Genomic DNA, 12,590 nt, shown 5'->3' with positions numbered 1-12,590 from the left:
CAGGTTCCGCAGCTTTGGCCTCCTGAACAACCAGGTGTTTTCCTAGTGGACCAGATGTTCTGTGTAGATTCAGGGAGGGGGTCCTGGCCCACTTCTGCACCATACCCAGACAAGGGGCAGCAAACAAGCCGGCCAGCCTTGTTCTGTCAGATCTCACTTACAGGCGGCCACAGGCCAGAAGGCTGCCTCCCTCTGGGCTGGCAGGTCTCCAGCACCACAGCAGAGTGGCACTGCATCCTCCAGCCCTCCTCTGAGGCTTCTAACCACAGGGCCCTGTCTGTGCCCAGGCAGAGGGCGAGAGGGCTTTGTGGAGGGAAGTTTGCTGGATTGTGGGCAGCTGGGCAGATGTGAGGGGCCTCCCTGAGACCAGCATCCTCCACTGCCCAGGCACTAGGCGACCCAGGTGTCAGAATGCAGATGCCCACAGAGAGTCCCCGGGCACCCCACAGGCCGCCCACCTGGCCCCCCAGGGGCAAGAGCTGAGGCGCTAGAGATGTGGTTTCCCTCCTGAAGCACTTCATGGCTGCCTGGCCAGGGCCCCCTGTCTGTGGCCTTGGGCCTGTGCCTGCTCCCAGGATGGGGCCCTTCTCAGAACCCCAGGCCATTGGGAAGTGACGGGCCGTTGGCCGGGATGGCCAGGGAGCCGCGGCTGTGGGACCTGCAGTGGACATGAACGCGTACACAGACCTGCTCCACAGAGAGCCAAGGGGTGCGGGCTTCAGCCGTGACGGGGCAGCAGGGTGCGCTGCCGGCTGGCCCCGCAGGTGTCACGGACTCCCTCCTGCTCGGGGCCCCTGTCCTGGGCTTACAGCCAGGGCTAAGGAGAGGGGTGGGGTCTCGGGAGCCAGGGAGAGCCACAGCGAGTTTGCCGGCAGACCCAGTGCTGCAGGTCCCCAGCCCATTTCGGGCTTGGGGTCAGCAGCTGCCCCTACCCCAGAAGACAGGCTCCTGGTCTTCCAGGCCAGGGGAGAAGGACTGGGCACTGGGCATGGGCTGCTCCCATGAGCCCCATGCAGATGGCACCTCTGCTGTAAGAGGCAGCAGCCCAAGGGCATGGCAGGGGATGGTGGCTGGGCTAAAGCCGGCCTGTAGCGGGCAGGGGAGAGCATTTCCGGGTCTGCAGGGCCCCCAAGGCCAGGTGTGCCCTGAGCCTTGGCGCCCTGCCACACAGGCGAGAGCTCGCCTCTTCAGATGCCCTCAGACGGCCCGCCAGCCCAGTACCCCAAGATGGCCCCCTTGGAACAGCTGCGCAACATAAAGCAATTGGAAGCGCTGGCCCGCGTGTACATCCTGAGGGCCCTGATGGTGTCCCCCAGCTCCACGCACTACGAGGACGACTGCCTCCTGGCCTACACCATCCTCAAGCACGTCTGGCAGGTGAGGCCCGCAGGCTCCCCAGAGGCCCTGCAGCCCGGCCTCTGTTCCCTGGCTCACTCTTGCTGTTTGCTTTGGATGATTGCAAGTGCAAGCAAGTCAGCGCCTGCCCTGCCCCCGTGTCCCAGCAGGCCTTTGAGGAGCAGGAGGGTACCCCTCAGCAACAGGGAGGACTGGGGATCCCCGGTCCCCAGGTGTCCAGGCTCAGCCTCCAGCAGGGCCACCACCATGTACTCTTCGCTAGTGACCTGAACGAACCCTGAGCACAGAGCACCGGCAGCGCCTTCCTCACAGGCCAGCCTGGGGCATCCTCAGGGCTGGCAGGCGCTCGTCACAGGAAGCCTGGTGCAGGGCCAGGGCAGTGCCCGGGTGCCCTGCGTGCTCCCGGGCCCAGTGGGGCTCGGCTCTGCTCCCAAGACTTGGGCTGAGCCACGCCCTCCGATCGAGGGCACTCCTCCGGCCAGTGTGGGAGCTCCGCACGGAGTCTGGTTTCTGTTTTTAATGCTACCAACCTGGATTTCATATTTCCCCAGATTTCCTTGTCAACAGCAGGAAAATCAGTTCCAGAAAGTAAAGTTCTCGCCACGGGCAGTTCACACATGCTATCACCTAAAAGAATAGAGAAGGAAAAAAGTAAAGAGAAGGAGAAAGAGAAGGAGAAGGAGCGTGTGAAGGAGGAGAAGGAGAAGGGCAAGGACGCGAAGCAGGTGAGGCACGCTGCCGTCACGCTCAGGTCCTCGGCGCAGGGGCAGAGGAGGAGGGCGCACGTCTGCCTTGAGCCCAGCTCCCCGTCCGCTGGCGCTGGGCCTTCCGACCCTCTGCGCCTCTGTGTCCTCTCCTGTAAAGTGGAGACAGGACCTTGGAACTGAGCAGTGCCCAGAGGCTGGAGCCAGCCCCTTAGCCTTTCACAGGCGCACTGCCCACACGCTAGGCTCAAGGCCGCGGGCCTCACAGCCCAACCCCGGGTACTTTTGTGGGGGGGTGGGCATGAAATGGTGAGAAAAGCAGGAGCCTGTGGTGCCCATGAGAACTTTCACCCTGAAATAGTGGCTCCTGCTAGTGCCAGAGCAGGCCTGAGCAGCTGCGTGTCTGGCCAGAAGCTCGGGGGGCCCTGACCTGAGGCCCCGAGGCCGTGTCCGAGCTTCAGCAGCCCCAGTGGAATCCACACTGTGCCGGGGCAGAGAACATTGCTTATGGCCTTGGAAGTCAGGCCCGAAGCTGCCAACTGTGGCCCTGGAGTGGCAGCTGCGGATATGGCGGGTAGGGCAGGCGGCTGTGTGCCCTGGGCCCCAGGGGGAGGGTGGGCACAGGTCACACTACAGCCGCTGTCCCCAGAGGGCAGGCCACAGGAGCAGCCTGCCCTCAGCATCTTGACTGGTTGCAGAGGAGGCTGCTCTAGAGTCTACTTTTGAAAGCAAGCCCTATGTTCTGGCCTGCAGCCTCAGACCCCGGCTTCTAGCAGACAGTTTGAAGACTTGCCGACCACCGTGGAAGAGTGGGCCTCCTACTTCTGTCCCGAGGAACTGGTGGCTGTGCTCAAGCAGGACAAGAGTGACCTCATGGTGAACTCCACGACTATCCAGAAGCCGGTGGGTGCACATGAGGGCCCCACAGCTGCCCCCACATCTCCATCACACCCACAACCAGAAAGAGGGCCCATGCGAGGCTTCCCTCGTGAGTTGTTGGGAGGGGCAGCAGTCTCTCCCCACAGGTCAGGGCCAGAGACCACCGCCAGGGCCCCAGAGCCCCTGCCCAGCCACGACCCCTGGATCCCCAACACTGCCAACACCACGGGAAGCCTCCCTCTTTCCACATGCACCACTGGATGCACGTTTCAACCCGCACTGCGTCTGCTTCTGTGTCCTGTCCCTGCTGAACAAGTCCCTGCAGACTGGGTGGCCAGAGCCCCACGTGGCCCCTGCACTCTATCCCAGCCCCCCTTCTACAGACCCATGGATTACGGTTAGGCATGCTGGGCAGCCCAGGAGAGCCCCGCTCCCGGACACGTTGCTGTGTGAGGTCACACGCAGGACCTGTGGTGTCTCTGGGGCCACAGTGCAGCCCACCAGGCTCTGCTGTGCAGAGTTCTTAGGAAGGGGGCCAGCAGCATTCTGTCGTCTTGCACTCAGCATCTCCTCCTGACCTGGTGCCTGCGGGCACTCTTGCTCCCGGTGTCATGGCGGCTCACCCCCAGCACTGTGTGGGGCATCTGGGGCAGGAGACAGACTAGTTATTTCTCCTTCCATCTTGAGGACACCATGGGGTTCCAGCTATGGCTCTCACAGGTAAGGTGGCTGTGAGCACTCAGTGCCTGTGCCTCCGTGCCCAGGTGTCTGGACGCAGTGGCTGGCACCTCGCAACTGAGAGTCGCCTTCCAGGGGGTTGTGCGTGCTTCCACCCATGCCCACACAGGCGTGCCATCACTCTCAGCCTTGGGAGAATGGCCATCTGGAGGGTCTGTGGCCTCCTGGCTCAAGCGGCAGCTGCAGCAGGTAGTTGAGTTGGACCCACGCTGCCTCCTGGCCACGTGCACATCCTCCTACACGCACCAGTCTTGTGGAAGGCCCATGTGCACTGAGCTTCTTTTCTTTATTTACTAAGGAATCCTTCAGTCTGTTCTAGTTGACAGCCGTGCTAATGGCAGGTGGGCTTCTGCGCTATGACTTGCTTTGCCTCCTCTCAGTGGGTAGACAGATGTCACTGCTCGAATAGATGCTGCTACTTTTAATGTGGTGAGGGTCAGCCATCTTTCCCTTTGTCTCCTGTGCCTTCTTGTGGTGCCCTTTAAAAACATTCCCTTCCCTGGAGGTAATGCAGATATCCTTCTAATAGTTTCCCAAAAGGCACAGACATTTTCTGTCCTGATAGTGCACTGCAGACTTGGGCCTACCGTCTGCATGCTGATGCCGGCCCGGCCGCAGGCCCGCCATCCGGCCGCGTCTCCCTCCGCACCTCCTTCCCGGCCTCGGCTCAGTACTTTTTTTCTGCATTGTTCCCTCTCCGACCCTACAAGCAGATTCTTAAAAATAGTTTACCCAACATTTCCAATTTCTCACTGAAGAGTAATTGCTTTGACAAGCCCAGCCCAACATCACAGGAAGCTATAGTTCCTTCTATATGTTGAATTTTAAGCAGTTTTCTGGGTACCCAAAGAAATTTTGGTTTTGGTGAATCAGTCATTTTTAGTGGAAAATGAGCACATGCATTCTTGAATAAGCACATAAATGCGTGTGTTCCTCGTGAGAACCTCTGCTCTCATTGGGGGCTGATGACTATAGTCGTTGCCCATAGCAACCCAGGAGCTATTGGTAAAGGCAGGGAAGAAGGAAGTGCATTGTCTGTCCACCCCACAGGTGCTGCTGACCACCGTGTGTGGGGCCATCGGGCTGGACTCCACCGAGAGGACTCACATCCCCCGCCTGTGCCTTACGTGTTTGCTGTGTGTTCATGCAGACGTACAGTCTATATTTCCTGGACTGCTTGGTCAAGGCCCTGCAGAGGAAGTCGCTTTATGAACTCAGCATCCCCATCCTGCAGCTGGGTGTACTCATCGCGAGCGTCGTGGTGGAAAGCAAGAGCCTCGCAGACCTCTACCACCTGCGGTTGGTGTGCTCCTTCCCTGCTGGGACCCCAGGACTTAAGTGCCCAGAGTGGAAACTTGCCCCAAACACCATGGAAACAAGCAGTGTCCTAAATATCAATTCTGTAGTTGGCCACTTGTGTAAATAAGTTTCCTAAGATTTATAGACCAGAATGCATCAAAATACTTGAAAGTAAGAGTAGTATTTTAGGATTTTCCACCTGATCCTTCAGAGAATACCCTGTTTTATGAAAGTACACACTGAAGACCTTGAGGATGAAGGGACGTTGCACTGTCACGTACAGCCAAGGAGCTCTGGTGGGGTACAAGGGGCCAGCCAGGGTGGGGCAGAGTGTCGGGAGCGCGGTGTTTGTGAAGTCCTGTCCAAATGAGAGCGTTCTAAACTAGACTCCAAGCAAGGCCTCCTCTGATGCTGCACTGGCTGGCCGCGTCCCCGGCTCCTGCACGTGCCTTTACCTCTACAGGGGGCTGAGACTATAAATAATGTAGGGGTAAAACACACGAGCATGTGATTGGGAACATTTCTACCTAAAACCTGGCAGAGTTGCCTGTGATTTTCCCCCATCGTTTTGCTTAGCTTCAACGATTATTGAAAACACTGGCAAAGTGCGCAGTTCTCCTTCAGCTGACCAACTCTTAGGAAGCACGCCAAGTCCAGCATGGCTTCCCGTGCTGGCGTCCTGTGTAAGCGTGCCCCTCCATGTCCCTCCTCAGGCTCGCCCAGGTGTGTTCTGACCTGAGGTTGCGGGAAGCCGCCGCTCACCACGAGGAGGTGGTGGGGCAGACGTACATCGACGAGACAGAGCAGGCCAGGTGTGTCTCTCACCTGGCTGCAGCTGGCAGTGCTCACCCTGGGTGCTTCGTACCCACATCGGAGGGTGGCGTGCAAGCTCCAGGCCCCAGGTGGCCCTGGCCATCGACCCGGAGGTCCTGGCAGGCAGCCTCCGGTTAACACTCCTGGGTGGTCTCACTGTATGTGAGGTGGCCTTTTGAGCCAGTGGACACACTGGGAGGGGGTGGGAAGGGGCAGACTGGCCCTGGGGCAGACTTCAGGTTTTCAGATATCAGGCTACTTAACAACCAGATTGGCTACTCATCATTACTAGGGCAATCATTGTTAGATTCAGAGATCACCTTAGGAATATTTCTGTACTATGATCACATACAGTTCTTTTTGCTAATTTTTACAATGTTTTTTTCTTATAAGTAATATATTTGCTTATGCAAATTCTAGAAAACACAGAGAAGAAAAATAATTTTATCCCCCATATTACAGGATAATCCCTACTCTTGTCTTGATGTCCTTTAGTCTTTTCTCCACTATAAAAATATATGTGAACCAGGTGTGGTGGCGCACACTTGTAATACCAGCATTTGGGAGGCTGAGACAGGAGGATCGTGGTTCAAGGACAGACTCAGCTACTTAGTGAGGCCCTTTGCAACTCAGTGAGACCTTGTTTCAAAATGAAGAATAAAAAAATAGGGCTTGGGGTGTAGCTCAGAGGTAGAATGCCCCTGGGTTCCATCCCCAGTACTGTAAAAAAATATATAGACATGTGTGTGTGTGTGTGTGTGTGTCTTGTGTGATAAAACAGGATTATGCTACACATGCTTTTCCACGTAGTAGCCACTGTAACAAGTGTCTGACCACAACGTGGCATTTGCATTTGTAAGCAGGGTGGCATACTTGTCCAGCCCTGGGCTGACAATGTGAGTCGGGTACTCGGCTCCCTGGCACAATGGGGGACATCCCAGAGGCGGTCCAGGCACAGGTGTCCCCCAGGCCTCTGCTGCCTTCTAGAAATTCAGCTTCTGAGAACACAGGTCAGGCTGCCCAGCCAGCCTGTCCATTGGTTTATTAATGAGCAGCTTCTGTATACCTGGGGCTGAGGGGGGGCTGGTTGTGGGGAACAACGGCTGGGCGGCTGTACAGGCAGGGAGGGTGGAGGTGGGGCTGGGCCAGGGAGTCTGAGTGCATGTCCTCACCAGAGGCCTGGATGGGGGTGAGCAAGCCTTGGGGTGGAGGAGGGACAGAGGGGCCACAAGTGTCAGAGGCCCCGAAGGAAGGAGGCCTACGAGGGGCTGAGAGAGTCGGCGAGCACGGGTGAGCCTTTTTAAAGAGTTGGCCGTGTTTTTTTTGTTTGTTTGTTTGTTTGTTTTGGTAGTACTGGGGTTCCTGGAAACCCTTCTACCTCCGGGCTACACTCCCAGACCTATTTTATATTTTTATTTGGAAACAGGGTCTCTTAAGCCAGCAAGGTTGGCTTCGAACCTGCACGATCCTCCTGTCTCTGCCTCCCAAGCACAGGGATTACAAGCGTGTGCCACCACGCCCGGCTGAGTTGGCCATGTTCTAAAGGACCACTCTGGACGTACAGTGTGGCTGGGAGAAGGCAGGGCCTGAAGAAGGCAGGGGCAGGAGCCCAGCTGGCTGGACCCACGGTGGCAGGAGTCTATTCAGACATGTTGAATCTGAGAGCCACTAAACCCTAAGTCAGGATGTCTAACAGTTTGGAGAAGAACAGGCTGCAGACGTGAATTTGGGAGGCAGAATGCTGCCAAAGCCCGGAGACTTTGATCATCTTTTTTTTTTTTTTTTCATTGCTAGGGATGGAACCCAGGGGCACTGTACCTCAGAGCTACATCCCTAGCCCTATTTTTATTCTTTATTTTTGAAGCAGGGTCTCACTACGTTGTGGAGGGCCTCACTAAGTAGCTGAGGCTGGCTGGCTGTGAACCTGCGATCCTCCTGTCTCAGCCTCCCAAGTCCTGAGATTACAACAAGCATGCACTACCACACCCAGCTTGGTGGTCTTGTGGCTGTTTTAAACTGGTGTTTCTTTGTTTGCTCATGAGACTGACCATTTTCATTGGTCATTGTATTTCATCCGTTGTATATTTTACTTATGTTAGCTGTAGAAAAGAAATTGCATTGAAAAAGGAGAAGGACAAGGAGCCTGTACTGGAAGAAAGCCTGCCGACCTTGCATGAGCAGACGGCTCCCGTCCGCACCGCAGAGGTGAAGCCGCTCATCGCCCAAGACCAGGTAACCAGTGTGGCTGTGCCGAGCCCCGCAGCCCAGCTGTGCCAGCCGCGTGCCTGTTCTACACAACTGCGGTGGGGAAAGACCATCCCAACACCCTGCACTCACACAGAGAACCCAGCTTCCCAGGGTGCCGAGCCGAGGGCGCGGTTCATGAGTGCACCAGTCAACGCTTGAGACCTGGTAGGAAGGCGCCTGGGCCTCAGAGTGCCCCTCCAGTTGGGGGTCAGCAAGTGACCTGATCCAGGATGGCCAAGGGTCAGCTGTGCACCTTGCAGAGCTCCAAGGGCTTTGTGGCCTGTCCACACTGGTCAGGGACCACCGAGTCTAGACAGGAGTGCTGATGTGGGGGAGGCAGGCCCCAGGAGCTCCAAGTGCAGGAAGGTGGCCCCCCACGGTGCACGGCGTGCATGAGGGCGGCCAGTTCTGGTCAACTAGTTCTTCCTGTGATTGGCCCTTCTGGTCTCCACCCTGAAAGCCCCACACTCCAGAGGCAGCCGGGCCCTTCTGTCTTGGCTGCCTGGGAGGTCGGGCTGGGAGGAGGCTCGTGATGCTCCCCTGCAGGTGAGTGGTGGGTGTGGGTGGGTGCAAGGGGACGTAAAGAGATGGTGGTCCCAGAGCCTGGTGTTCATCAGGAGGAAACCATCATGAGGCCCCTGTGCTCTGGGGCTGGGCAAAGCCCCAGCAGGGCCCTGCACACGCGCGGCTTCCACCAGCATTTCTGCAGAAGCGTGTCACGTGAGGCACAGGCATCAGGACCACCGTGCCTTGCAGATTCTGAAGATAAATGGAGAGACGGGGCGGGGCCTGGACGGGCTGTCCTACCCCCTGCTGTGGATGCTCAAGGCGGAGGTCCTGCTGCAGATGGACCTGTACCAGCCCGTGCGGCTACTCCTGGCGGAGGCTCACCTGGCTTTCCAGGTAGGAGCCCCCAGTTCCTGGCCATGGGAAGCAGCGCCCCTCCCCTGCACCTGCGAGATGTTTCCACCTGGGGACAGGGTGAGGCTCCCTGAAGCTTGTCTTCCAGCTCTAGGAATCCATCCCGCCTGTTCATGAGCCACGTCCCTGGAAAGTCTGCTGAGTCCTTCCCTGCCCTGTCCATCTCTGTAACTCACCAGTTAGAATGTGAGCCCGTGTCCAGCCCTCCAGGGCCTGTTTCAGCCGCCCCTTCTTTCCCCTTGGATTTTACTGTGTCCACTCTGTGGATGAGCTTACCTTTTAAGTTTTCTAGTTTCTCATGTTGTATGTGGGATAAGACTTGGGGAAGCCCTGGATGGCATCTTCTACCGGAGCGTGGTTTGTTCCCTACGGGGCCACTTGACTCTGGCCATCTTGTTCTGATCTCACTTCCCTGCATGTGACCTCCCCAGCCATGGCTGTCACATCATCTGTGGCCTTCTGGGGTCTCCAGAAGAAACCCTCGTTCTCACCCAGTCCCTTGGAAGGGACCATGTCAGCCGCCGTCTGACATCCTGAAGCTTCTCAGGGCTCTGCAGGGTCAAGAGCCTGGTGCTTCTTCCTACGGGGTTTGGAGAAGTCCTGCTTTGTCCTGGGAAGCCAAAAGTGGCTGTCTACAGGGGAAAGGGGTTTGTGCACAGATCCGTGGGCACTTTTTCCTGTGATTGGCCCTTCTGGTCTCCACCCTGAAAGCCCCACACTCCAGAGGCAGCCGGGCCCTTCTGTCTTGGCTGCCTGGGAGGTCGGGCTGGGAGGAGGCTCGTGATGCTCCCCTGCAGGTGAGTGGTCCCGCCTTCTGCCAAGCTTTGGAGCTGCTTTTAATGGACAGGCGAGGGGAAGCTCCAGAAGACCACCTGGGGAAAGAGGGGGCCACCATGGTGGACAGACCTGGTGATACTCACCAAAGTCTTATGAGATTCAGGTCCTTCTCACACCAGGAGGACAGCTGTGTGTGCGGGTGTCCAGCAGGGGTACAGGTGCGTGCGGGTGTTGGGCAGGCGATGGCTCTGTACGGTGTGAGGCAGGGTACTGGTTCACGTGTGTGTCAGGCAGGCAATGGTGTGCGTGGTGCCTGGCCTGGGTACAGGTGTCAGGTGGGAAGGGATATGGGCACACGAATCAAGAGGGAGCCTGTGCCAGGGAAGAGCCTCTTGTGCTGTGGCCAGTGCGGCGTGGCAGCCTGCGCTCCAGGGCTTCAGCACTCTGCCATGCTTCTTCTGAGAGCAGAGGGGCTCTGCCCAGACAGGGAAGATGCTGCTTATCCAGGATCTTACTCCCTGTGCTGTGCCGATCCCCAGCAGGTGCTCGTAACAGGGAATGGCTGGTCTGCATTTCTTTGCCCAGTCCTGCCCATAGCAAGCCCTGTAGCCGGCTCCCCTCGCCTGTCTCCTCCCGCTGTGTGCAGATGCCCACAAAGGGTCCTGTACACACGGGCCTCCCTTCTCACCTCGCCTCCACCCATGTGGGGGGAGCTCCCTGGATTTCCAGCTGTTCTTGCCAGCCAGCAATAACTGCTCCCCTCCTCTGCTCCCTCCCTGGGTTGCCCTCATGCAAAGGGACTGCCCTCTTGCCATCTGCGCCCACAGTGGCTGCTTGGGGAGGTGGTGCCAGCCCAGTCCCTGGCACAGGCCCTGTTCCTTCTGCCAGGCAGAAACCATCTTCCTTCCATGCAAGGGGCTCAGCTGTCCCTGTTCCCTCCTCCCCCCAGCTCTGTGGCAGCCCCTGCACCAGGGCCTGGCCCTGAACAGGCCTCACCGTGGCCCTGGGCTGGCCTTGCTACCTGTCCAGGCATGGACTTGGCCCTGAGACCTTTACCCCAAGCAGGCCCAAGCAGGCCCACAGAGATAGGCTCTGGGAGCTGGCCTGTTCCCCAAATGTGCCAACGTGATCCCTGTTCCCAAAGGACACATGGTTCCTGAACCTCACCTCGAGTGAGGTGACATTTATCATGTGACCAAACTAAATGAACACAGGGGAGATCCTCTGTGCAGGCAAGCAGGGCTGGGCCTGTATGCAGGAAGCCCAGGTAGACAAGACCCTGCTAGGGCCAGAAACTGCCCTGGCTCCTGTGCCCCACCCAGGGGTGGCCATGCCCAGGAGGGGCCACTGGCTGAGGTCAGAGTGACTTAGGAGGGGATGGGGGCAGGCGATATGCTTCTTAGCTTTGAGGAGCTGTTACACTGTTCCCCAGCCCCCGAGGTGGGTTTCAACACACCAGTTCTCAGCCCTGAGGGCAAATGTGGGGCCTCATCTCCCGCTGCTGGAGAAGCCCAGGGCCAGACAGAAAGCTGGTGCCCAGGTCTGCACCGAGCCCTCTTCTGTCTCTCTGCCTTTCTGCCAGCTACCATATGTATATATCCCTAACCTAACCCATATCCTCATCTCTCTCTGTATCCACATCTCTCTCCATAGATACACACAACTCTGCTTACCTCCTTTAGGAGCTGAAAGACCCTTGTGCAGAGTCACAGTGCCTGCTACTTCTAGCACAGCTGGCCAACAAGGAGAAGAACTATGGACAAGCCAGGAGAATGGTGGAGAAGGCGCAGCAGCTGGGCGGGAGCGAGGAGTTCTGGTACAGTTCCATCCTGACGCTGGCCGAGGCCATCATGTCCATGGAAGACGAGGGGAAGGAAATTGTGGTGAGCAGTGCGTCCAAGGCAGGGCCGTGCTCGGCAGGGGCCCAGCCGGGGTGCTCGGCCCCGGGCCCTGCTGAGGGACAGTATTGACGAGTGCTAACGTCCATGCTTGAAATTCCCAGGTTTGCCGTCTATTTCAGAAACTCATCGATGCCTTCAAGGTCCTCCAGGAGGAGAGGCCTAACCGAGCGCCCATGTTGGAATTCTTTGCCACAGACCTGGAGGCCAGGTAACGGCCCCAGTGACCCTGAAAGTCGTGGCCACTTTTGCTACCTGTTCACCTGCACGCCATGTTTCACACCATGGGGGCTCAGACACGACAGGGCCACAGCCCCCTCCCAAGCAGCTACAGGGCCGCGGAGGTCTGTGTCCTTGGCTTCCTTGAGAAGCAGACCTGCATAGGCACTGCCTGGCCTGGAGAGGTGGCCATGGGCCATGGAGAGCCCGGAGCCCCGCAGCCTGCCAGGGGTCTGTTCACAGCAGGGCCCTGCATGCTCTAGAAGCCTCTCAGGCTCGCCCTTCCTGGCAGGCTGGGCTGGTAGCCCTTCCCTCCTCTTGGGTTCCCAAGGAGCCAGCTTTCGGCTGGCTCAGGGCCGCGGCGCAGTGATTCTGGCCTGGGTTGGGCTCTGTTTCTTCTGGCTCTGTGTGGGAGGGCCGCCCACACTGCCCTGTGGTTCAGGCCTCTACTCCGTTGGCTGCGTCTCTCGAGTGTGATCTGAGAGCAGCATGTCATTTCAGACGGGTTTCTGTTCACTTCGGAGTTATTTAGGTGCATGTGTTCAGTTTCCAAATGGGTACAATGCCTGGGACAGGGTCCGACAGTTTCTGACTTTGGTGTATGTGCTCAGGAAGCCTGGCTGAGTGATTTCCAGCATGTGAGAACAGCCCAAGCTCTTGGCTGAGTCTGTGGGTGGGAACTGCACAGCACAGTCAGTCACCATGGTCCTACAGTCACCGTGGTCCTACAGTCACCGTG

General features: G+C 57.9%; 1 protein-coding gene across 1 annotated transcript in view; it reads left to right on the top strand.

Moving 5' to 3' along the window:
• Positions 1-12,590, top strand: part of CFAP46 (cilia and flagella associated protein 46) — a gene marked incomplete at both ends in the record, with an annotated part of 88,889 nt that overhangs the window by 49,677 nt on the left and 26,622 nt on the right. Inside the window, 12 exons of the mRNA XM_080694888.1 lie at positions 1,172-1,377; positions 1,464-1,524; positions 1,927-2,081; positions 2,221-2,369; positions 2,475-2,634; positions 2,814-2,963; positions 4,828-4,976; positions 5,690-5,788; positions 7,889-8,021; positions 8,793-8,939; positions 11,417-11,617; positions 11,737-11,843. Of these exons, the coding sequence (XP_080551014.1) occupies positions 1,172-1,377; positions 1,464-1,524; positions 1,927-2,081; positions 2,221-2,369; positions 2,475-2,634; positions 2,814-2,963; positions 4,828-4,976; positions 5,690-5,788; positions 7,889-8,021; positions 8,793-8,939; positions 11,417-11,617; positions 11,737-11,843 (1,717 nt within the window). The remainder of the gene's footprint in view (positions 1-1,171; positions 1,378-1,463; positions 1,525-1,926; positions 2,082-2,220; positions 2,370-2,474; positions 2,635-2,813; positions 2,964-4,827; positions 4,977-5,689; positions 5,789-7,888; positions 8,022-8,792; positions 8,940-11,416; positions 11,618-11,736; positions 11,844-12,590) is intronic.

Source organism: Muscardinus avellanarius (genome assembly GCF_963383645.1).
Source record: "Muscardinus avellanarius genome assembly, chromosome: 4".
In the NCBI taxonomy this organism is placed as follows: Eukaryota; Metazoa; Chordata; class Mammalia; order Rodentia; family Gliridae; genus Muscardinus; species Muscardinus avellanarius.
Note: the sequence above shows the minus strand (reverse complement) of the source record. Positions and strands in the feature narration are given on the sequence as shown.